The 25,316-nt window shown below is 45.6% G+C and overlaps 1 protein-coding gene across 2 annotated transcripts in view; it reads right to left on the reverse strand.

Moving 5' to 3' along the window:
• The window catches only part of LOC137617166 (uncharacterized), a 159,180-nt gene that overhangs the window by 35,275 nt on the left and 98,589 nt on the right, over positions 1-25,316 (reverse strand). For both annotated transcript variants that reach the window (XM_068347021.1, XM_068347022.1), the window contains one exon: positions 8,342-8,476. In XM_068347021.1, coding sequence (XP_068203122.1) covers positions 8,342-8,476 — 135 coding nt within the window. The remainder of the gene's footprint in view (positions 1-8,341; positions 8,477-25,316) is intronic.

The following is a 25,316-nucleotide window of genomic DNA, read 5'->3' on the forward strand; positions in this document are numbered from 1 at the left end:
CTGACACAGATTATGATTCCTACTCTCCCTACGGGAGCCCTATACTCTCACGGACGTTAATGAATAAGATCATAAGATCATAATAATCGGAGTTCTTTATCATATGTATTTTAAGGTGTAACTTTAAGTTTACTCTAAGTTTACTTTAAGTTTACTTTGGGTATTTCTTATCCCGGTCCCCGGGACTGTTATTTAATTCTATTCATCCCTTATTTATACATCCTTTTCTGGAATAGTCTAAGGTTCCCTGCATGTTTAATATAAGACTATGCATTTTGCCTTAATTTCAAGGTCCGGATCCTCCGGGGTCCCTTCAAGAGATCTTAATTAGGTGTTCATAGACTATTCCTTTTACAGGTGGAACGCTGTCGGATGACAGCCTGCGCGGCCGTCCTTCAACAGCCCTGCGGACATGAGGTCTGTAGATCTCACGCCGACTGCGGGATCCAAATGGATGACCTTATAGTTTGGCACCCCAACAACTGCCTTGTCTGTTACGACCTTGTCACCACCCTCTCTTTGGAATCAGTGAGTCCTCTATAGGTCGTCTTTTTCTACTTGCATTCCTCTTGCTTTATATAATGAACCTTTGGTTATCATTTCTCGAGCTCCGTCTCCCGGGTTTGCTAACCATATCCCTGTTCTTTCAGAGTTCTCAAGCAGCTAAGACCACAGCAAGAGCCACCTTGAAAGTTTGGGTAGGCGGCTTCGCCCGTAACGTCAAGGCCAAGAAGCCTTACGTTCTTTCTGAAGAATACTGCAACCTGATATATCCCAACGCGAAATCTTCTGCAGCAGTGCCTAAAGAAGTGGCAGCCCCTATTATTGCCGACATTACAGCAACCCTTGGTCTTGCTCTAGATCAGGATACTGACCTCGGTGATGACCCCGACCCCATTGAGGACAATGCTGCAGCTCTGAATTTGGACTTGGAACCCATGGTTATGGACGAACCGGAGACAGGTAAGGAGGTAGGTGAGGCAGGTGGGTCCGGCGCTAAGATCCCTCTTCTTAGCACTTCTTTTTCTTCGGCATCTAATACTTCTTCCTTTCTAGGTTTTGATGCGAACCGTGAATCTACCCCAAGATCACACACCGGTTCCTCCCAAGGTTAAGTCTCAGAAGAGACCCTTAGTTAGGACTCGCAAGAATCCTACACTACCCAAAACAACCAAGTCAAAGAAGGCTTCCCTCCCCGGAGCCCCAAGTGGCTCAGCTAGCACCTCCTCTACTTCTCAGGACCCGGGAGTGCAGCCAACTTCCTCAGTTGCCCCGGCCAACTTTGACCCGGTGGCTCTCACTAATATGATGTCTAGGATTGTCTCAGAGCAGATTAGCTCGATGCTATCTGCCGTTACCAACAGACTGGACACCTTAGAAGGAGGACTGCCTCAACAACAGCAGTTCCTCATCCTGGACGCCTCAAACCTCCCGCCTTTCACCAAAAATAACCCGTGGAAAATGGCGCTCCACTCCCCTTTCACTGACGGGATGTTGACTATTGAAGGTTTCGGAACCCGGCCCATTGAAGAATTTGAATTCTTCCCTCCCGGCCTTCGATTCCCCTTCCCGATTTCGCCCGGCTGACAGAAGAAGCTCTTGTCCGGATAGATAAGGTCCCTAAGGAGACCGTTATCTTCCCAAAAGAACAGGCTCGGTCTGTTTGGGTTAGAACCCTGAACGAGTGAGGTTGCACGAACACCATGCTAACTCCCCACGAGCACATACACTATGTTTCTTGTGGACGAGCAAACCCCTACTCCTTGCGTCACCAAAATGGTGGACTTAGCTCTTCAGGCGGTGGCCGAAGACAAACCTTTGCCCCAGCTTCGGGAGACAGACCCTATATCTCTTCTGCTCCCATCAGATAACGAATGTTGGCTTAACATCCAGTCAACATTTACCTCTGGCAAATTATCCGCTGATTGTGCGTCGACGCAATTGAGCGAACGTCTTCCAAGACTTCCCGAAACCTTAATTCGACTCGAGTTCGAGTCCCGGTCTAGGTTTGGCAGGAGCCTAAACGTCTCGACGATGTCAGAGATGCTTTCCCTCAACTTTGATGGGGAACACGTCTTTAAGGTCTTGACAAAGGCCACCTTACAATCCTTGTTATCGGATTGCTATGACTTCTTGGTAGCCAAAAGACGTTGCCGTAGGCATGTCTTGTCAGAGGCTACTATTCGCCATGAGCCGAATAAGCTCATTAAAGCCTCCGCTTGGGGTCCGGACCTGTTCCCGGAGGACATGGTCAACTCGGTGTTGAGCGAAGCTGCCAGGGTTAACCAGAGCCTCAAGGTCCGTTGGGGTCTCACTCCCAAACGGAAATTCGAACAGTCGAACGTTCAATCCCGGGGCAGGAAAAGGCTACGTCCTTATAGTTCTGCCCAGTTCCGCCAACCTCTCCAGGTAGTCCAGCCGATCCCGGTTGCTCAGACTATCCAACCCTCCACCTCCAAGCCTCAGCCCCAAGAGGAATATGTTCTCATCCCTAAAAGCCAGATGGCTTCAAGTTCGTTCACCTCACCGGCTTACAACCCTACCTATGAGTCCTGGAGTTCCTCTCAAGGATACCAGCGAGGCAGGGGCCTTGGATCAAGAGGTTCCTTTCAGAACAGAGGCAAGGGGAGATATTTCTCCCGTGGAAAGGGATCACGTGGAGGCCGTGGTGGAAAATCCTCCAACTACTGAGAATCTTCAGGTAGGAGGGAGACTTTATGCGTTCAGGAGTCGATGGAGGTTCAGTCCTTGGGCCTTCAGCATAATTTCCAAGGGCCTGGGGTGGAGTTGGATAGAAGGGCCTCCTCCACCAACCAAATTCCATCAACTCCCGACACCGGATCTGACTCTGTTTACCCAGGATCTATTGCAGAAGAACGCAATCAAAGAAACAAAGAATCTGAAGTTTCAAGGTCGCTTATTCAGCGTCCCGAAGAAAGACTCAGACAACCGAAGAGTCATCCTAGATCTTTCCCGGCTAAACTTGTTCATTCAATGCGACAAGTTTCACATGCTTACCGTCTCGCAGGTACGGACCTTACTTCCCCGTGGGGCCGCCACCACCTCCATCGATCTTACCGATGCTTACTATCACGTTCCAATAGCGAAACATTTCCGCCCATTCCTAGGATTCAGACTAGGCAACAAGGCTTACACGTTCAAAGTGATGCCTTTCGGGCTCAACATCGCGCCCAGAATTTTCACGAAACTGGCGGAATCAGTCATTCAGGAACTTCGAACCCAAGGGGTCCAAGTCGTCGCATATCTGGACGACTGGCTAATCTGGTCAGACAACGTTAAGGATTGTCTCAGAGCGACAAACAAAGTGTTTCAGTATCTACAGTCTCTGGGATTCAAAATAAATTTCAAAAAGTCCCGCCTAACACCGGAGACCAAGTTTCAGTGGCTGGGATTACAGTGGGACCTACGCTCTCACACCCTATGTCTTCCCAGATCCAAGAGAATAGAGATTGCGAAGAATACCAAACGCTTTCTCAGGGAAAAGATAACATCCAGAAGGAATCAAGAAAAGATCCTAGGATCCCTACAATCGCTTCAGTGACAGACCTTCTACTGAAAGCGAAACTGAAGGACATAAACCGGGTTTGGCGTTCCAGAGCGAACAACAAATTTCGAGATAAGAAGACCCGTCTTCCTCCCATTCTTCGGAAGAGGCTTCTCCCATGGACAACCACCAAGAGCCTGTCGAAATCGGTTCCGTTACAGTACCCTCCTCCAAAGATAGTCATCCACACGGATGCCTCCCTATCAGGTTGGGGAGGTTATTCCCAACACAGGAAGGTTCAGGGCCTTTGGTCCACAATGTTCCAACAGTTCCATATAAATGTCCTAGAAGCCATGGCGGTCTTACTAACATTAAAACGTCTTTCCCCGGCCAAGAAGCAACACCTGAGACTAGTTCTCGACAACGAAGTTATAGTCCGTTGCCTAAACAGAGGGGGCTCCAAGTCAAGCACCATCAACCATGTGATGGTAGCGATCTTTTCCCTAGCAGCCTCAAACCAATGGCACCTATCAGATGTCCATCTGGCTGGAGTTCGGAACGTTGTGGCAGACGCACTCTCAAGGACGACCCCGTTGGAGTCAGAATGGTCACTAGATCGAAAATCGTTTCAGTGGATCCTCTCCCAGGTCCCGGACCTCCATGTAAATCTCTTCGCGATGGAGTCCAACCACAAACTAAAATGTTATGTGGCCCCCAACCTGGACCCTCGGGCTTACGCCACAGATGCCATGTCTCAGAACTGGAACACCTGGGAAAGGATTTATCTTTTCCCACCGGTGAACCTATTGATGAAGGTGCTGGACAAACTTCGAACCTTCAAAGGTCAAGTAGCCCTGGTGGCCCCCAATTGGCCCAAGAGCAATTGGTTTACTCTTTTACTGGAGCCGAGTCTCCGCCCTCGCCAGATTCCCAACCAGACTTTGACTCAAATAGTACAAACGCACACTGTGTTCGATTCCTCAAACATTCAGGACGACATAACTTTATGGACTTCATGAAGTTTGCGGCCCAAAAAGGGGCTAACATAGATCCCCAGAATACTTTATTCTTAGAATCAGATAAGAGAGACTCCACTCTTCGTCAATATGACTCAGCGGTCAAAAAACTAGCAAAGTTTTTGAAGGATTCTAATGTTGTCTTTATGACATTAAACCTAACGGTTACCTTTTTCAGAACCTTGTTTGAGTCAGGTTTGGCAGATAACACTATTACTACCATCAAGTCTGCCTTGAAGAAAATTTTCCTGGTCGGGTTTAATATAGATCTAACAGACTCATTGCTAGCTTCAATTCCAAGAGCCTGTGCCAGACTGAAACCATCCATTCGTCCTAGCTCGGTTTCCTGGTTTCTCAATGATGTTCTTAAACTGGCGTCAGAAACCATCAACGACTCATGTGAGTATATACCTCTACTCAGAAAAACTCTATTTCTTATGAGTTTAGCATCCGGCGCTAGAATTTCGGAGTTAGCTGCCTTGTCAAGAGATCCAGGCCACATTGAGTTCCTTCCGTCAGGAGAAGATCTCCTCTCCCCAGACAAAGTCTTCTTGGCCAAAAATGAAGACCCTCAGAACAGATGGTCCTCCTGGAAAATTATCCCGCTCCCTCAGGATCCTTCCCTGTCCTGTTACCACTCTAAAGTCCTTTCTATCGAGGACTGCCTATAAGACCTCAGGGCCCTTGTTTGTTAGAGAGCAGGGAGGAACTATAACTTTAAAAGGGATCAGGCAACGGATTTTGTATTTTATCAAACAGGCTAATCCTGAGTCTTTCCCTCACGTCCATGACATACGGGCGGTAGCAACCTCAATAAATTTTTTCCATCACATGAACTTTGCAGATCTTACTAAATATACCAGATGGAAATCCCCGTCAGTATTCAGGCGGCACTATCTTAAACATCTAGAGGCCCTTAAACTCGCTACCGTGGCCGCAGGGAGCGTGGTATCCCCCGAACAAATTAATTCCTAATTAATTCCTAAATTTACTATGTCTTGCCATCTCCTTCCTCTTACCTGCCTCACTTACAGTTCCTACCTGAGTTCAGTTTGTTATGTCACACCCAAGGGTGTCCCCATGTCTTAGGATATTGTTTATCTCTATTACTATTATCATATTTACATTTTGTCCTGCGAACTGTATTCCTTTTATATCCAGTTTTATATGGTATTATCTAAGATGTTCTGACCTCGGATCATAATTTTGATTATCAAGTTTATTTTTACATTTTGCCATCCCTTCCTGGGATATTATACCTTGTCAGTTTTTGATGTTATAAAAGACTATCGTCTACTACTACAACTCTTGATTAAACTACTGTTATGTTATTTTGATTTTAACTTGTTCCCTCATATATACTGAAGTTTGGGTTCGTTTCTCTGGTACTATTTCACTGGCCGGCACAGGTTGAGCCCAGAAAAGGGATTTAGACGGAGGAAAAATCTATTTCTGGGTAAGAGACCTGTGCCGCCCAGTGAACCCACCCTAGTTGTCCCTCCCTGATCAGACCCCAAACTTGGGGTGCTATGGGGAGTGTTGGGCAAATGTGGGTAGAGTTAGTAGTACTAGTCTGTGCGGCAGGAGATGTTGAACGGCACCTCACTATTGAGGGATTCTGAAGAGGAAATGTCTAAATGGTGCGAGACCTCTGATTATATTACGCCCCAGTTTATATCGACACCAATAGGTGAGCGAGCTAGTTCAACCTAGCATTCCTATGCATTTTTTCTCTGGTAATATTATAGCAGTTATTTTCCTTAGAAATGGTGCTTTAGGAGCATTTCACTGGGCGGCACAGGTCTCTCGCCCAGAAATAGATTTTTCCTCCGTCAAAATCCCTTTACTGTACAACATATGGTATACTAAAACGGTATCTTTCCCTTGACATTTTTTAAGAAAAAGTAAATATATAGGTATCAAGGATGGAAAAAGGGTTGCCCGAGGTATTGGGTGTGCTTGCGTAAATACTGTACATAGAAAAGCCTTTTAGCAATGACCAGATTTTTTTATTTAAAAATCTAATCTAAACATGAAAAATAGATTTTCTCTTTGCAAGAAGTGCAATATCTGAATTTACAAAATTCCAAATCACAGATTGTCAGTTATGTTCTTTACTGTCTTCCTTTTTAGCACCCACATTTTAGTCTTACACACTAACTCTGTTCCTACTTTCCTCTTCTAGCATGGTCTGGATTTGCGAGTGTGTGTGAATGGGATGATTTATCCCTCTCTGAGCACGGAGACCGACCAAGGTTCGGCCCCTTGGAGCATCCACCTCTGCCATCTGCTCTTCAGCCATCAACTTATCAGTGAACTGGTCGAGGGAATGCCCTCCCTATCAGGAAAATCCATGTTTCTCTCTTGCCTCCCTTGCCCCTCTTCGAGTCTACAGGTCAAAAGGGTTGTTTGCGACCTTGGGGTTGTGCTGCCTGCTTCTTTGGTTGCAAGTTTTTTCAGACCCCTGGTGCTTTGTCCGAGACGATCTCTGCCGTGGCAAAACTGAGGAGTAAGGGCAGAAATCATAGCCCTTTAGAGGAGGGAGTCCTGGCTTGCCTTCCTCCACCTGTCTGCCACTGCCTCAATATCCTCCATGTTCAAGAGGGAGGGACCGTCCTATGAGGAGTTACGTAACTATCCCTTCTCTCTTCAGCACCTGCCACTGGAATTTTGAGACCACAGAGTCACGTCGCCCTACAAACAGGTTGACCACTGGTTCACAATGTTCTGCTTTAGGAATTCTAGTGTCCTAGCTCCTGAGAGGAGGAAGGCCTCCAGAGCGTAGGGTCGTCCCAGAGTCAGATGGGCGCCACTCATACTCGACCGACCTAGCAGAGTCTACTGTAGTTGGAGATCTCGAGACGATGGAGTCCGATGGCGAGGTTTCTTTCCTTAAGGGGATGACCTCGAAAGGGAAGAGTCCCTCTTAGCCTTCTTTTTCTGCCACCTGTTAAAACTCATCCACTAAAAGGGCAACCATACACAACAATTGTTGCATGGAGACTCCTGCGTGCAAGAGCGACCCCGACACATAGGGAAGAGACCGTGAGGATCAATTTCTACCCCCGACATGAAAGTGCCACAACGGTGCCCTTAAATGCCGGGACAAACCCACATGGTTATTGATCCCCATGGGCACACCTGGGAGAGAAAAAGATAAAGGAAAATGTTCAGCTTTTAGACCAGTATTGAGAAATTTTACTTGGTTTTAACGGGGGAGTAAGACAATATCTGTACTCCACCGAGCCGAAATAAAAATGGACAGTTTATTACTAGTGCAGGTGTGAGGGGGTAATTAGTAGTGACACCTCGCAAAAGCTTTAATGGCTAGTTTTAGCTATTGCTGAAATATATCTCCACTGCAAAGAGCATAAGAGTTTGTAAATAGTGCCAGAACAATGGTGCTTTATTTGGACCTATTAAAATAATTGCAAAGGAAAAGCAACCATAATTTGCATTTTGTCAAAATAGATGCCTAATGCTGATGAACAGAAAAAATTTGTTTAAGAAAATAATTTTGCTTTGTAACTTGCAAACAACTATAGTACATTGATTATCCTCCTCCCTCCCTTCAAATTAGTTACAGATCTAAGTACACTCAGCAGACTAGATGAAGGCAATTGAAGTTGAGTGGTTTAACACATCTTGAGGAGTGGTTCCTTCTTGGGTTTGAATATACTGTAAGTGCTTTCATATCTTATATTCTACTGTAAGCTCTGAAATGCCAAAGTAATAGGCTATAGTATGGTAATGGTTTTCAATCAAAAGAACAAGAATTTACTAATGTGAACCATCTTAAAAATATTGGCATTCTACTTACAATCGTTTTTGGGTCTTCAACATTAACAACTACAGAGCAAGACCTCGCCAAGAGTGGCCTTCGCTCAGGTACAGGCGAGCTTTCCAGGTGTTCTTGGCTGGCTTCAGAAATTAGATTCATTGTTTCCAGGTACCTCTGTGAAAGAAATTACATAAAAAAATTGCAAAATAACAAAATTTTAATAATAAAATTTATTTCTATACTCTCCTGATGTTCATATTGTTTCGTCCCCACAGTCGACTAAATATCAACATTAAAAAAAAATAAATAAAAGTTTCCCATTTTCTTCCCTTCTACAGGTTATGGCTCTTGCCAACCAAGGTGACATCAAGTGGTTAAAGCCAACCTAATCTAGTCTCGATGTCAAAACTAATATCCTAACCTCTTAACCTCATTGGTCAGTGGAGAGGAGAGTGGGCATGTATATGAACATCAGGCGAGAATAAAATCAACAAATTTTATTATCAAAATTAAATTCATTTCTATGAACCTCCCCTGATGTTCATATTGCTGACTTACACACACTGATGGAGGTGGGTCATGAAAGGAAAGAGATAGGAAATTAAAGTTGTAAAGGAAAATACTCAATTTATACAACAGACTCACCTTGTAATGCGGTGTCTCAGTATCAAGTGTTTTTATGTCCATAAATCACAATGTACTCAGAGGTTTAGATTTAGAACTTTTATAAAATTTTGCCATTAAAGATCTAATGGCTAAAACTGTTTCTTTAATATTATCATAGGCTAAACTCCTCAATGAACTAAAATCTCTTTCTTGTAAGATGTTTAAAAAAATAAGAAAATTTCATCACTTTTGCATCAGAGAATAGATTTCTTTGGCCAGTGAGGGCCGTTAAAGTAATATTTGACCAAAACTGCAAGATATCAAGAGTAAATATTACTAATTTGTTTTGTGGGGTTAGGTTGTCAAATTGCCCTCTATCCAAATGCACTTCTTTTCTGGTTAAAAGATTGGTCACAGAGGCTTAAAGCTCAGAGGAAAGATTTGTAAGTTTGAGGTATAATGTTAAAAGTACAGCTACATCGCTGAAATTTTGTATGAATTTGTCAAGTTTTAGCTGCAGAATGGGGCTTACCAAATTGGTATTCTCTAAAAATTATTTTGAGGAATCCTAGTTTTCTTTGCCAAGGTTACTGGGCTTTAGTTTGATGTGTTTTAATAGAATATGATTTTCTTTTAGTTTTGTTAATAAAGATATTTTTGGGGTATCTAGAATAGCGTATGGGCCAGGTAGTGAGAAAAGTGAAGAAGAGCGGAATGAGTTCTGGAATGATTTAACTAGGTGTGTAGAAGGACTGGGTAGAAGGAATTGTGTAGTTGTTATGGGTGACTTAAATGCTAGAGTGGGCGCTGGAGAGGTAGAAGGTGTCATTGGTAAGTATGGCGTACCAGGTGAAAATGAGAGTGGTGAGAGACTGGTAGACATGTGTGTTGAACAAGAGATGGTAATAAGTGCTAGCTTCTTTAAAAAGAAAGATAAAAATAAGTATACATGGGTAAGAGTGGCAAATGGAAGAGTAGTAGAAAGGGCATTAATGGATTATGTGTTGGTAACTAAAAGAATGTTTGGAAGATTGAAAGACGTGCACGTGTTTAGGGGTATGGCTAACGGTATGTCTGATCATTTTTTGGTGGAAGGAAAATTAGTTGTAGCAAAAGAGTGGGGGAATAGAGTAGGTGGATGTAAAAGGGAGGTAGTGAGGATTGAAGAGCTAATAAAACCGGGGGTAAAAAGTATATATCAGGAAAGGTTGAAAATGGCATATGATGAGGTGAGAGTAAGAGAAACTGGTAATTTAGAGGAGGAGTGGAAGTTAGTAAAAGAAAATTTTGTTGGGTTTGCAAGTGATGTATGTGGCAAGAAGGTTGTTGGAGGCAGCATGAGGAAGGGCAGTGAATGGTGGAATGAAGGAGTGAAGGTGAAAGTGGAAGAGAAAAAGAGGGCTTTTGAAGAATGGCTGCAGAGTAATAGTATAGAGAAGTATGAAAAATATAGAGAGAAAAAGGTGGAAGTAAAGCGCAAGGTACGTGAGACAAAGAGGGCAGCTGACCTGAGGTGGGGTCAGGGATTGGGTCAGTCATATGAAGAGAATAAGAAGAAGTTTTGGAAAGAAGTGAAGAGAGTAAGGAAGGCTGGCGCAAAAATTGAAGAGACAGTGAAAGATGGAAATGGAAGGTTGTTAAAAGGAGAGGAGGCAAGGAAAAGGTGGGCGGAATATTTTGAAAGTTTGCTGAATGTTGAGGATAACAGGGAGGCAGATATAATTGCTGTTCCAGGTGTTGAGGTGCCAGTGATGGGAGATGAGAATGAGAGAGAGATAACAATAGATGAAGTGAGGAGAGCACTAGATGAAACGAGAGTAGGAAAAGCATCTGGTATGGACGGTGTGAAAGCTGAGATGTTGAAGGAAGGGGGTGTGACTGTACTTGAATGGTTGGTGAGATTGTTTAATATGTGTTTTGTGTTGTCAATGGTACCAGTAGATTGGGTTTGTGCATGTATTGTACCACTATATAAGGGTAAGGGAGATGTGCATGAGTGTTGTAATTCAAGAGGTATTAGTTTGTTGAGTGTAGTTGGAAAAGTGTATGGTAGAGTATTGATTAATAGGATTAAGGATAAAACAGAGAATGCAATCTTGGAAGTACAGGGTGGTTTTAGAAGAGGTAGGGGTTGTATGAATCAGATTTTTACAGTTAGGCAGATATGCGAGAAATATTTAGCAAAAGGTAAGGAGGTGTATGTTGCGTTTATGGATCTGGAGAAAGCATATGATAGAGTTGATAGGGAAGCAATGTGGAATGTGATGAGGTTATATGGAGTTGGTGGAAGGTTGTTGCAAGCAGTGAAAAGTTTATACAAAGGTAGTAAAGCATGTGTTAGAATAGGAAATGAAGTGAGTGATTGGTTTCCGGTGAGAGTGGGGCTGAGACAGGGATGTGTGATGTCGCCGTGGTTGTTTAACTTGTATGTTGATGGAGTGGTGAGAGAGGTGAATGCTCGAGTGCTTGGACGAGGATTAAAACTGGTAGGCGAGAATGAGCACGAATGAGAGGTAAATCAGTTGTTGTTTGCGGATGATACTGTACTGGTAGCAGACACAGAAGAGAAGCTTGACCGACTAGTGACAGAATTTGGAAGGGTGTGTGAGAGAAGGAAGTTGAGAGTTAATGTGGGTAAGAGTAAGGTTATGAGATGTACGAGAAGGGAAGGTGGTGCAAGGTTGAATGTCATGTTGAATGGAGAGTTACTTGAGGAGGTGGATCAGTTTAAGTACTTGGGGTCTATTGTTGCAGCAAATGGTGGAGTGGAAGCAGATGTACGTCAGAGAGTGAATGAAGGTTGCAAAGTGTTGGGGGCAGTTAAGGGAGTAGTAAAAAATAGAGGGTTGGGCATGAATGTAAAGAGAGTTCTATATGAGAAAGTGATTGTACCAACTGTGATGTATGGATCGGAGTCGTGGGGAATGAAAGTAATGGAGAGACAGAAATTGAATGTGTTTGAGATGAAGTGTCTAAGGAGTATGGCTGGTGTATCTCGAGTAGATAGGGTTAGGAACGAAGTGGTGAGGGAGAGAACGGGTGTAAGAAATGAGTTAGCGGCTAGAGTGGATATGAATGTGTTGAGGTGGTTTGGCCATGTTGAGAGAATGGAAAATGGTTGTCTGCTAAAGAAGGTGATGAATGCAAGAGTTGATGGGAGAAGTACAAGAGGAAGGCCAAGGTTTGGGTGGATGGATGGTGTGAAGAAAGCTCTGGGTGATAGGAGGATAGATGTGAGAGAGGCAAGAGAGCGTGCTAGAAATAGGAATGAATGGCGAGCGATTGTGACGCAGTTCCAGTAGGCCCTGCTGCTTCCTCCGGTGCCTTAGATGACCGCGGAGGTAGCAGCAGTAGGGGAGTCAGCATTATGAAGCTTCATCTGTGGTGGAAATGTGGGAGGTTGGGCTGTGGCACCCTAGCAGTACCAGCTGAACTCGGTTGAGTCCCTGATTAGGCTGAAGGAACATAGAGAGTAGAGGTCCCCTTTTTGTTTTGTTTCATTGTTGGTGTCGGCTACCCCCCAAAATTGGGGGAAGTGCCTTGGTATATGGATGGATCTAGAATAGCCTTAGTTGTAACTGTTCAATAGCTAATAAAGGACTGCTTCTTTCAGGAAATGAGTTTAGTCAAGTATAGTTAAGCCTCATGAAATGATTTTCCAGTTTAATTAGTACATGTACTGCCAAACCAACTACTGTACTCTTAAAATCACCCTAGCTCTGAATGCCAGCAAAGAAGAGATCTTAAGTGGACTTGTTCTATTCCTAAAAAATGGAATGCAAGATTTTACTATTACCCACCTAGTTCTAGTTACTGACCCATTGCTTACTTATACAAATTAAAATGAATATTCCATTGACCTGAGAAGCTTATTTTTTTACTGCTTTTGAAACCTGACACATAAACTAAAGAGCCAGGAAAAAAAAAAACAATTGACTCTGAGGATACTGTTGACAGTCTCCACACAGTTTGATATAGCATGCAAGAGTTTGGAATGCACTTCTCTCAAAAGAGGATACTTGAGAAACATGATTGCACAGCACCCTCTTTGGTCACTCTAACCACATAAGCCATAAGTCGTTGGCTACCCTTAAATCAGCACTCCATGCTAATTACTGCACAATTTCCATAACTCTCACAATATCTAATGATTTTTAATGTCTTTTGGCAAAATGTCTAAGTGATGCTCATCTTATAGTCTTCAATGCTGTACAAAAATCACTTGATTGTGGTCAGGAAGTTCATTTTGTTGGCCTTGATTTTTGTGTTGCCTTTGACCATGTTAATAATTAGGCCCTTGCTTTCAAACTCAAACATTTCTTAGCACCATTATATGACAAATTCGAAGATAATTTGTATTTTTCCTAACCATACAAACCTTAGCTATTTACAAAGGGTTATTACTTTTAGCGTAGCTGAAATGGCGAGCCATTAGAATTTAACGAGGGTGTATTACCCCCGCCCTAGTTAGCGGGGGGGTAGGGGAGTGGTAGCTAGCTACCCCTCCTCCCCCTCACACACAGGTGAATACTCACTTTCACTTAGAGGTAGGACTTGTCTTGGGGGACAGGGCTGGCGGGCAAATATGTGTAAATAGCTAAGGTTTGTATGGTTAGGAAAAATACAAATTATCTTCGAATTTGTCATTTGTTCCGTAACCGAAATACAAACCACGCTATTTACAAAGGGTGACTTATCCCTTAGGAAGGGTGGAAAGTCCCCAGCCATACTGGCTTTGGCTTTACCCGGGGACTCAGAATCCGAGTGATTCGCACTCGAGAAAAGGAGTCCCTGCACCTCACAAGTTCCTTGCACCGCAAGGAACCATGTGGCCTACGTAAGCTTGTGTGTGAAGGAAGAAGTGTGACCCGTCCTAGGCAGTTGATCTGGAGTTCCAGAAGGAACTCTGGGTTAGGACGTTCCCAATACCACCTCGTCAGGGTATGGGGGACGCGACAGTATTGACTCAATACTCGGAACACAAGGAAGCATGGTTTACCTGCAGAGGTTCGAGGTCAGCTATGCAGAGACCAGGATGCTGCTTCCCCGTAGAGGGGATGATGAAGAAAGAAGTAAGGGCCAGACATACTTCTTTCGTTCATGCAGACTAAAACCTGATAACAATGCCCTCAACCTTCTGCTACCTGTCCAAAAAGGAGCCTGAGGTTAGACCAGCTGTTGTGTAGCCACCACAGAGCGATAGAAAACGTATCGAGACTCCTGTGGGTCACGCCCTGCAGGAAGCGGGCTGCGAAGGTCATCAGACGCTTCCAGACTCCAGCTTGTAGCACCTGCGTCACAGAGTAGTATTACTCGAAGGCGAGGGACGTTGCGATGTATCCAACATCGTGCTGTAGGGCGACGTGACGGGGGAGGGTCTGAAGACAGGTCGAGATGAATGTCCTTGAGTCCGGGCTGAAGAGGTATACTGGTGACTCTCCCCCCATGTCCTCCTTGTGTTCCCAAATCGGCTGCAACTGAGGCCAAACTGCAGCTGTTCCCAGCGCTAACCTCTCGATTCCTGTACTGGCAAGAAAGAGAAGGTCTTGGGACATCAGACACAGAATGGAGACTCAAAATCTTGAATGAATCGGACCGAAGGGTCGGGACCCTCAGATTCTGAGTCTAGCCAACAACTCAGGAGCGAGCCTGAATGTTGCCTTCCCCTCTTCCTTAGAAAGGGAGGGAGTAGTAAGAGACCAAGAAGATTGCTTACACACTGGCCGTGGCCAGAGTGAGCAGAAGACCCAAGGCGGAATACAATCCGAGGCCTGTCGTAAAAGGGTCTTGAGAAGATCTCTTAAAGGACTAAAAGTCCGAGCCATGCTCCAAGTTGGAGGTCTTCCTCCGACTAGGGCAGGGACGATCGTAGCTTCGCATGAGCGAGGATAGATCCAGCGGGCAGGAAAAAGTTATTCCTTTAAGCCTGAAGGTCAGGGAAAGGCTGAGCGACAGGCTTCATTGCCAAGAGCGGAAAGGAGTTTCCTCCCACCGAAAGGCAATAAGACCGTTATTGCTGGAGAAGAGGCCTCACGGGAAGAGGTATATCTCCCACGGCACCAACCACCTTAGACTCTTCACTTTGCCTGGGAGACCCCTGTGGATGACTATCGCAGATGACGCGACCTCCGTACCGCGACTGTAGCGGGTTGTCTCTTCTAGAGGAGGAAGCGTAGTGTCTCCAGGCATGAAGCCGAAGCGACGCCCCGGTTCGGGAGAGATGTCGCAGTGTGGTTGCTTGAGTAGTCTGCGCCGTGGGAGAAGCTCTCCCGGGAGTTCCGTCAGGGGAAGCAGAGGGTCCAGAAACCGTTCTGCGCATAGTCCCAGTGGAGCTCTCCCATTGAAAGGTTGACAGACAACCTGGTTTTGTTGAGACCCATTGTCCGCAGACAAAAAGGAGGGAAGACGCAGGCGTCGAAGTTGTCCCACCATCACCGGAATGCATCTTGCCAGAGTCTCGGGGTCTGAGACTGGGGGGAAAACTAGCGGAAGCTTGAGGTTCCAAGCTGTCGCGATCAGGTCCCCCAGACCAGCACTTGCTGGTTACCCAAGGTCAAAGACCCTTAGGTACACTCTCTCTATGAGGCTCTGCTCGGATAGTCTGAGAGAAACATTCCCCTGCCTGGAATGAGAGAGCCGATGGTGGAATTGAGAGAATCTCAATCATCCCGGTATCTCTACTGCAAGATGTGAAGGTGTGAAAATGCGTCCCCTGCTGGTTAGCATGAAGTCGACACGCAACGGGGCGACTTGGCAGGAGCGGTAGGATCTGAAGAGGGGCCAGACTAAGGCCCTTAAGCCTGCCTGAATGATGGAGAGGTATCCTTCAGGTCTTGACCATAGGCCTGGACCGGAACATGCCCCCCCCCCCTTTCCTTTGACGAGTCCGAGAACCGCATCAAGAATGTGGGAAAAGGACGAGAATATCCACTACCATCAAGAGGCTCCATAGGTCAACACCCATTGCAGGTTTAATAGTTCCGCTGGTCCCATAGGGCCAGGGAGTCCGGTTAAACATTACCTGAAGCCACCGGAACTTGGATCGCCCCACATGGAACTTATCCTGAGGCGACCGTTCGGACTATAAACGGGTCAATGAGGAAAGAAGAACTAGGAAACGTTCCAAGGTAGGGCTGAAAACTCTGCTTGACTGAGAACAGGTACTGCGACTCTCCTCAGTCTTGCCACAGTCAACCGAAAGGAAGGCTCGGAGGATGTGGTAACAGAATCTGGCGTCCCCAGGTGGTCACCCATCCAAGTACCGACGTTGCTTAACCTCGCTGGACGGACGAGAAGCGGGGTTTCCAACGTGGTAAGGCGGTTGACTCAATATCATGGCCAGATACTCCAGATGTTGAGGCAGAGGAAGAGAAGGCTCCAAGCAAAATACAATGAGCCCACACTCATGGTCAGCATTCGGAAGCTTTTCCCGGCGCTGAAGAAGGTCGAAACCCGAGCCTACCGGAGTTGACCAGCCCTCCAAACAGCAGAGGAGGCGGAAGTCTGCACCTGAGCGGCCAAGAGGAAGGCAGGGAGAGTTCTCTGGGGAAACAAACCTGCTATGCCACGGCGGGATAGCCACACTGCATCATAAGCAGGAATACTTGCAGTTTAGGCTGAAATCGACGAGCACCCTGGAAGATGGATGGAATGGAAACTGCAAGTACCCGTCCTTCCGATCCAGGGTTAAAGGAGTCCTGTCGCCTCGTTACCAGTCTGATCGATTCTGCTGGTCTACGCTGGCCGAAGTTTGTTCGACAAACTTGATCAGGGCTGAGAGGTCGACTATGGACATCCCCTCTCAGATCCTTCCTTACAAGAAAGGATCGACTGAGGGGGCCGGGGGTGAAGCCGTCGATGATCCTAAGGAAGACCTTCGCCTAAGGTATGGATCATTCTGCCCAACCGGGCAACTCTGCTGATGCTATGGCATAGAGGTTCAGAGACACTGAATTCGCTGACAGAGACGGCAGGCGCGATATCCTTGGCTACTCACAGAGATTGTGCGGGAATGGGCATCGGGAAGCTGTCATTCGGATGAGTAACCTTAAGCATCCTCCCAGCGAAAAAACCTGCAATCCTAGAGTTCGTGAACTCCTTTTAGGACTATGCCCCCCCGGGGGAGTCTCCCGTGCCATCTGTTCCTGACAGGAGGAAACTGCAATTGGACACCTTGTCCCAGTTGTCGTAGCCGATAACTTAGGCCGACGTGGTTGAAAGAAAAGGGAGCTGGAGCCCTGCAGAGTCTGGAAGAAAGCGCCTTGGAGGAGTGAAACCGGAAGTCGATTTACTCCACACAGCAGATGTTTAAGTCTCTGTCCTTGGGCAAAGACAAAACTCTTCTCAAGGATGGAAGGGTGTCTGAGGTCGTTGACCTCCACAGACGAGACACCCGAAGGAAGCCTTCAGTCAGTGCGTCCAGATGGTACAACATCGAGCTTGTCCGCAAGTAGATACTTAACGACGAAAGGCCAAGGTGCCTGAGCTCGAGAGGAGGAAAGTACCCTTGATCTTCCTGTAGCTTCCTTGAACCAAACCTCGGGCCGTAACCGAGGAGGGAAAGAACCTGGTAAGCTCCCAGAGGAAGAGGTAAGCAGTCACCCCTTGTCCGATGGAGAAATCTTCAACGGAAAGCCCCCCCGCCAAAAATCCTTCCAGGGCGGGAGAAGGAGAGAGTACTCGTGCAGGAGAGGGGACCCTCGAGACCGACCTCTTGGGAACCAACTTCGCTCTGGGGGAAGTCACCACGAAGTCCACTCCTCTCTTTCTCTTCAGCGTAGGAGAGACAGCCGCTGGTTTGTTACCCTGGCCGATGAGTGCTGGTTTCATAACCCTCATTAACGCCCGTGCCAGCGGATCAAACCATGTCTGCTGCTCCAAGGACACAGAGTCCGAAATCCTCGCTAAGGTGAAAGGGATCGGGCGATCCTTTGGAGAGGACACGACGGTTCCTGCCTGAAAAGAAGGTGGGAAGAATGCTGTACTGACCTGTCTTCGTCCTGCACTACCAACCTGTGCTCGGATGGAGGTGATCCCGAGTGCCGCCTAGGAGCACGCGTCCCTGCTGCTACCACCGGCTGTGGAATTCGCCGCGAACTATGGTCGCGCGAGGGCGAACGGTCGCGCAAAGGCGAATGGTCGCGCGGGCGAGCGATCGCGCGGGCGCGCAGGCGAGCGATCGCGCGGGCGCGCAGGCGAGCGATCGCGCGGGCGCGCAGGCGAGCGATCGCGCGGGCGCGCAGGCGAGCGATCGCGCGGGCGCGCAGGCGAGCGATCGCGCGGGCGCGCAGGCGAGCGATCGCGCGGGCGCGCAGGCGAATGGGCGTGACGGCGAGGGATCGTGCTGCCGCGTAGGTGAAGAAGATCGCTGGCGGTAAGCGATGGCGAGCAGCATGTGTAGGTGAATGATCGCGTGATAGGGTGCGATGGTGATCAGCATCCGCAAGAGGGCGAGCGTTCAGGGTTGTGCGATGAGGAGCAGCATGCGTAAGCGGGCAATCGTGCAGGGTTGTGCGATGGCGAGCAGCATGTGCAGGTGAATGATCGCGTGAAAGGGTGCGATGGTGATCAGCATCTGCAGGAGGGCGATCGTTCAGGGTGGTGCGATGAGGAGCAGCATGCGTAAGCGGGCAATCGTTCAGGGTTGTGCGATGGCGAGCAGCATGCGCAGGTGAATGATCGCGTGAAAGGGTGCGATGGTGATCAGCATCCGCAAGAGGGCGATCGTTCAGGGTTGTGCGATGAGGAGCAGCATGCGTAAGCGGGCAATCGTTCAGGGTTGTGCGATGGCGAGCAGCATGCGCAGGTGAATGATCGCGTGAAAGGGTGCGATGGTGATCAGCATCCGCAGGAGGGCGATCGTTCAGGGTGGTGCGATGAGGAGCAGCATGCGTAAGCGGGCAATCGTTCAGGGTTGTGCGATGGCGAGCAGCATGCGCAGGTAAATGATCGCGTGAAAGGGTGCGATGGTGATCAGCATCCGCAGTTGAGGGTCGCGCGATGGCGATCAGCATCCGCAGTTGAGGGTCGCGCGATGGCGGTCAGCATCTGCAGTTGAGGGTCGCGCGATGGCGATCAGCATCCGCAGTTGAGGGTCGCGCGATGGCGATCAGCATCCGCAGTTGAGGGTCGCGCGATGGCGATCAGCATCCGCAGTTGAGGGTCGCGCGATGGCGATCAGCATCCGCAGTTGAGGGTCGCGCGATGGCGATCAGCATCTGCAGTTGAGGGTCGCGCGATGGCGATCAGCATCTGCAGTTGAGGGTCGCGCGATGGCGATCAGCATCCGCAGTTGAGCTAGTAGCTGGCGAACCATGTTCCTTCAGAAGTGTTGGAGAACGTTGGCGTGCCAGCTGTAACACACGTGGGCGATCCGGAGATCGCTGGCGAGCTGATGATCGCTGACGAGCTGACGATCGCTGGCGAGCTGATGATCGCTGACGAGCTGATGATCGCTGACGAGCTGATGATCGCTGACGAGCAGAAGGCTACGCGTGGAACCCTGCGCAAAGAAGAGTCCTTGACCCCGACCTGAACCGAAGTTCTAGATCGCGAGGGCGAACGTGGGCGCACAGGGCACGTAACAGGAACCGCAGGGAAGATCATCTTGAAAGCGCTGACGAACAGGAGAGCGCTGACGAACAGAAGGGCGCGCAGGGAAACCCTGACACGCAAGGGAAGAACCCCCGTGGGGGCAACCCTTTGCCCCGAAGGGATCGTTGTCCGCCGGGAGACTGATGTCCGTCGGAAGACCGCTGTCCGTCGGGAAGACCGTTGTCCGTCGGGAAGACCGTTGCCCGTCGGAAGACGAGATTAGACTGCTGTCCATCTGCACCAAGACGGAAGATCGAGAAAAAGAAGTTGTAGGCTGCAAACGGAGATTCAAAAAGGAGCCTCAAGCACCCTTATAGGGAGATGAGAGGCCCTTACGACGAGGCGGACGGAGGGTCTTACGGCGAGGGAGGCCAACAGCAACAGCAACAGAAGAAACCTCCGAAGAGGAGTCTCTATGAGTGTACTCTCTCGCGAACGAAAGAGAAACACTTCGTGGAAGAGACTGGTCAGCCAGTGACCTAAAAGGGGCAATCCTCCGAAGAGGAGCTCCTGCAGTTGCCCAGCCCCTTGAGCGAAACTGCAGGTGCGACCGCTCAGCACCAAGAGCATAGTCGCACGAAAAAAAGGCAAGAGAAGAACCCCCCAAAAGAGGAAAAGCTCAAGCCTGGACAGGAAAAAACTTCCCTCGGAAGGAAAGTTATCCGCCCAAGGAGGCAAGCCTCCTGACTGTTCTAAAATGAACTGGAGAGCTGTCCGACGACACGGGAGTACTACCAGTAGAAGGAGACACGCCCCTGACGACAATACAAGGGGGGAGGCAGCAACAGCCGAATCCCCAGGACTCAACCAGACAGCTCACACCGTTGCTATATTACAGAAACGAACTAGATCGGTAACTGTAAAAAAATAAAACAAATAATATTAGTACACATTCATTCCCCCGGGAAGGCTCCGAAGAGGAATCCCGAGGAAAAGGAACAAGAATTACACAACAGGCACGTGCCCTCACAACCACTTACACTCGCGGAAGGAGAGCTGTAACCAAAACAGAATTATAACAATTATAATTATGTAACTATGTAATTATGTAATTTAAAAATGAATGAACACTAAAGAAAAAAACGAAAACCCCGAAAGGAATCGTTCTACAAGCTGAAAAATTAACAACTACAATTAGATTCATAAACTAATTGAGACAAAATGTACGGCGTAGCAACCCCACCCACACGGGAAGGAAGCTACAAGGGCGTAGTAAACATAGTAAAAGGGTGAACGACCTCAAGAGAGAGAGAGAGAGAAAGACCGAAGTCAAACTCGATCGCAACCCATAAAATTAGGCCGTGGTGGCCTAACTGCCGAGGCCTCCACGTAGATATCGTACACTACACACACACATCTGAAAAGGAAACTTACTTATTTCTATACTCAAATATATATACAAACATGAAAACATGTTTACATATATATTGAGTAAAAGAAAAGTAAGCGATTAAGTAAAGACAAAACAGACAATGGCTGCCAAGCGAGGACCAAGACAGAGACGTCTGTCACAGTCCGAGCCAAAAGTGAAAGTGAGTATTCACCTGTGTGTGAGGGGGAGGAGGGGTAGCTAGCTACCACTCCCCTACCCCCCCGCTAACTAGCGCGGGGGTAATACACCCTCGTTAAATTCTAATGGCTCGCCATTTCAGCTACGCTAAAAGTAATAACCCTTTGTAAATAGCGTGGTTTGTATTTCGGTTACGGAACAATTAAATTTTAAGTAATAGAAGGCAAAGAGTTGGTGTTGATAGGGACCATAGTGGGTATGGGAATGTGATATCTGGTCTTACTGAGGGTAGTGTTCTTGGTCCATTGCTTTTCACACTACAGTATATACACATATGTGGTTTGGCTTAGAAAACAAGCTTGTTGCATGTGCAGATTATGCTGCTCTCTTTACCTCAATAACACCTCTTGAATGTAGATCTGGGGTTACTGAATCCCTTAATAAAGATTCAGCTAAAATTAGCGCATGGTGCAAAGTAAGGGGCATGAAGTTGAATCCTAACCAAACAACGTATGATTGTAAGTAGGTCATGGACAGTAGGTCCTCAACATTCATATTCCAGCATTGATAATGTTTATTTAACTCTATATGACTTAAAATTTTAGATGTGATTCTTAATAGCAGGTTCACTTTTGAGAAACGTTGTTTCTTCAATTTCACAAAAATTGGCATATTGAGACAGTCTTCTAAGATTTTCTATGATCAATTTATCCTGAAGAAATGTACAGTATTAATTGTTTCATGCTGCCTTATTCCCTTTATTGTTCTCCTGTCTGGTCTTCAGCTGTTGACTCTATCTTAATTTGTTGGACAACACTTGTGGTCTATTAAATTTCTTATTCCTTAAGTAGATATTACTGTAATTTCTGGCATTGCTGTTCAGTTAATTCTTAATGCATGCTGCATAAGATTTTTCATAATTCTAACCATCCTTTGCATTCAGGTCTTCCCAGACTGTACCATCCTGTACATAGTACTAGGTATGCCGTTAATTCTAACAGTCACGCCTTCTCCATCATAAGGTTCAATACTACACAGTATTCTAGAAGTTTTATTCCAACTGTCACCAGATTGTGGAATGATCTTCCCAAAAGGCAGTTGAATCAGTAGAACTTCAGAAGTTCAAACTTGTATGTTGAAGTGGTTGACGAAAATCTCCCTACATAGTTTATACAAGACAGATCTATTTTAACGTTGAACTGATAAAGATATTTTTTTACATTCATTATTCATTACTTCTCACATACTTTATTTATTTTCTTATTTCCTTTCCTCACTGGGCTATTTCTCCCTGTTGGAGTCACTGGACTTATAGCATCTTGCTTTTCAACTAGAGCTGTAGCTAATCTAGTAATAATAATTAATCATAGTTGTATCTAGCATGCAATGAACCGGACTCAGTGTCATTCGAAACAAGATTCAACCGAAATATTACTTAAAATTTATTAAAATAAACTTTTTAGATATTTCTCTTTCTATACTACTGAAATCATAAAAATATTGATGACATTATACTGTATAAACTAACATGTGTTTGATCAAGAATGCCTCAGTGTTAAACCAAGTTGGAAGGGAGACTATTCAGTGAGGAGCTCCTATAAGAAATAATTTCTGCAGGACCGAGAAGGACCGGGTTTAGAACGACAGTGAAACCTCCTTTGCAGCAACCCTAGACTTCTGCTTCATACTCCCTCCCGGTCGTCATCTGTGCTGCTCTCATCTCATCATCATCCTGTCCATCCTTCTGTGTTTCCGTGCCGACACAGCACATGCCAACTCACAGAGCACGTGGCCCACCTATGTGTCAGGTTGATCTAAATCGCATCACATTACACCTAGGTGCCTAAACTACTTCAACTCTAGACAATTATATCTCGAACATCAGGGTTCAAAGCTCTCGGTCGTATACTCAACTGCATCGGAAAATGGAAAATATCGTGGGATACATTGAGAAAGTTAATTCTTACTTTTCTGGATATCCCTAAACTAAATGCAAAACAAAATTAGTAAAGGTATATGTAAAAAGGGAACTACACTATGTATAATGAATGATTCACTATTACCTGAACCAACTCCAATGAGGAAAAGTAACAAGCTTCCTCAAAACAAAACAAACAAACACCTTCACAAGCGAATGACCTACTCTCACCAACATACAGTAAATAGCAATTTCAGAAAAAGACACCTAATTAATAGTTATATCAAATTACCTACCGCAAGGGAAACACTCGAAACGTTCACCGGGAAAACTCCAAATAACACTATCAAACAGTTGACAATGATTGCCTTATAAAAACATATCTGAATTTTCCACTTTTGTTCTCAGCTAATTATCTCGAGAAACTTGACTATGGTAATATGTTGTTACAGGTGCATACTTGTATATAAAAAAAAAAAAAAAAAAAAAAAAAATATGGTATGACCATCTTAGAAGACTCCTATCTACAGTTGCCTGGTGGGGTAAGAAATAAATGGCTGTCAAGTTAATAGTATAATGTGAAGTAAGAGAATGATTAGGATTGCCTTTAACCACGACAGGTTACCTTGGTGGGCAAGACGTGTGACCTCTTGCAGGGAAGAAAACTGGAAATTACTGTATTAGTTTTTTTAGGGTAACGTTGATTTTGAGTCAGCTCTGGGGACAAAGCATTATGAACAACAGGGGAGATTCATAGATAAAATACTGCACACCATTTCAAGTACAGATGCACATTCTAAAATTATCATTTATTAGTAGTTTATGCACATAATAAGATGATATCATTATAGAATCTATATTTTCTTGTTGCTGATGTACCATCAAAAGCAATAAATGTTATGTAACATTTCTGAAGAAAGTTCTTTTTAAAATTCCCCTGCATATTATTACATGAACATTCTATAACATATTTTACCTACTATCCACCTTCATATAAAAAGGCAAAAAAGCCACTATTGTTAGTAATGTAAAGCATTAATACAAAAGCACTTTTTTATAGATTAAAGTAATCATACAAAGATCTATCAAAAGTCATGCTGTGATAAAGCAAGATGGTGTAATGATGAAATATTTCAAAAAAGAATTTATTTCTCCATGAATTTTAGTAACTAAGGATTGCAGTGGTCATAAAAAATGATAAAGTAAATATTTAGTTGAAAAAATATTAGTGCAAGATTCACATCTGACAGAATGGTCTGGTATTATGGTAAGATATGATGGAGAAATAACTTATTTGGACCAGGTGTTGTAAAATCACAAAATTTTCTAAAGTAATTTGTATTTTTCCCAACTATACAAACCCGAGTCCCTTAATAGAAGTATAATTTCAGCAATGCTGGAATTCGGCTGTTAAAATTTTATAACGACGTGTTGGTAGTTACTGGTTGGGGACGACTTCCCTACCGGCTCAATTAGTAACCACTTTGACATTCACCTAGAGCTTGCAGGGTGGATGAGATCGGAAGTATAACTTACAAGACTCAGGTTTGTATAGGTAAAGAAAATAGAAATTACAGTACTTTAAAAATTTGTGATTGTTCCTACAATGATACAAACTCTCGTCCTTTAACAGGAGCCTCATCCTTTCAAGTGAGAGGAAGTCCTTGTAACCAAACTGGCTGGTTTCAAATTCAAGGGTATCATACACTTGGTCCTTAGGAGGAGCAGTTGTGTTAATTACAATCCACCTCCTATGACCTGAAAATCAGGTGATAGGGATAGGTTTCTGTCATAGACAGATAGTCATGGAAGAACCCATATCCCCAAGGGATAAGTTATCTTTAATGTAAGGGTAAAATAAAGTGATGGGTTTACCTTATGATCAATACTACCCCTCGTCAGGAGGATGGGGAAAAGCACTTGCATCTTGATCTGAAATAGAATATTATCTCAGTACAGTAGCTTACTTGTATAAAGGTCCAATCCAGTGACAAGAGTTTAACTGTTGCATTCCAAGGAAAGAGGAAAAAAGGCCAGAAATTCTTGCTTTCATCCTAGACTGATGTGACAACCGCTACCTTAAATGATATGCTTCTTGTCGTCTGAAGGAACTAGGTACACTATACCATCTGCTGAACTGATACCACAGGTCCTAAAGAAAATATGAGTGACTTGTAGTTGCATTTCTGTAAATAGTGGGCAGTGAAGGTTGTCCTGTGTCTCATAACCAGCCTTAAGTACTTGGCATACTGAAAGGTTCTTCTTAATGGATCAAGTGGCACCAACTCTTCTGACCTAGTGAGCACTAGGCTGTGCCGGTTTCTACAGCTCACATTCTGTCTGGGTTTGTGCTCTGATAATCATCTCTCAAAACTAGATGGAGATGG

The sequence above is a fragment of the Palaemon carinicauda genome, chromosome 23, assembly GCF_036898095.1.
Source record: "Palaemon carinicauda isolate YSFRI2023 chromosome 23, ASM3689809v2, whole genome shotgun sequence".
NCBI lineage: Eukaryota > Metazoa > Arthropoda > Malacostraca > Decapoda > Palaemonidae > Palaemon > Palaemon carinicauda.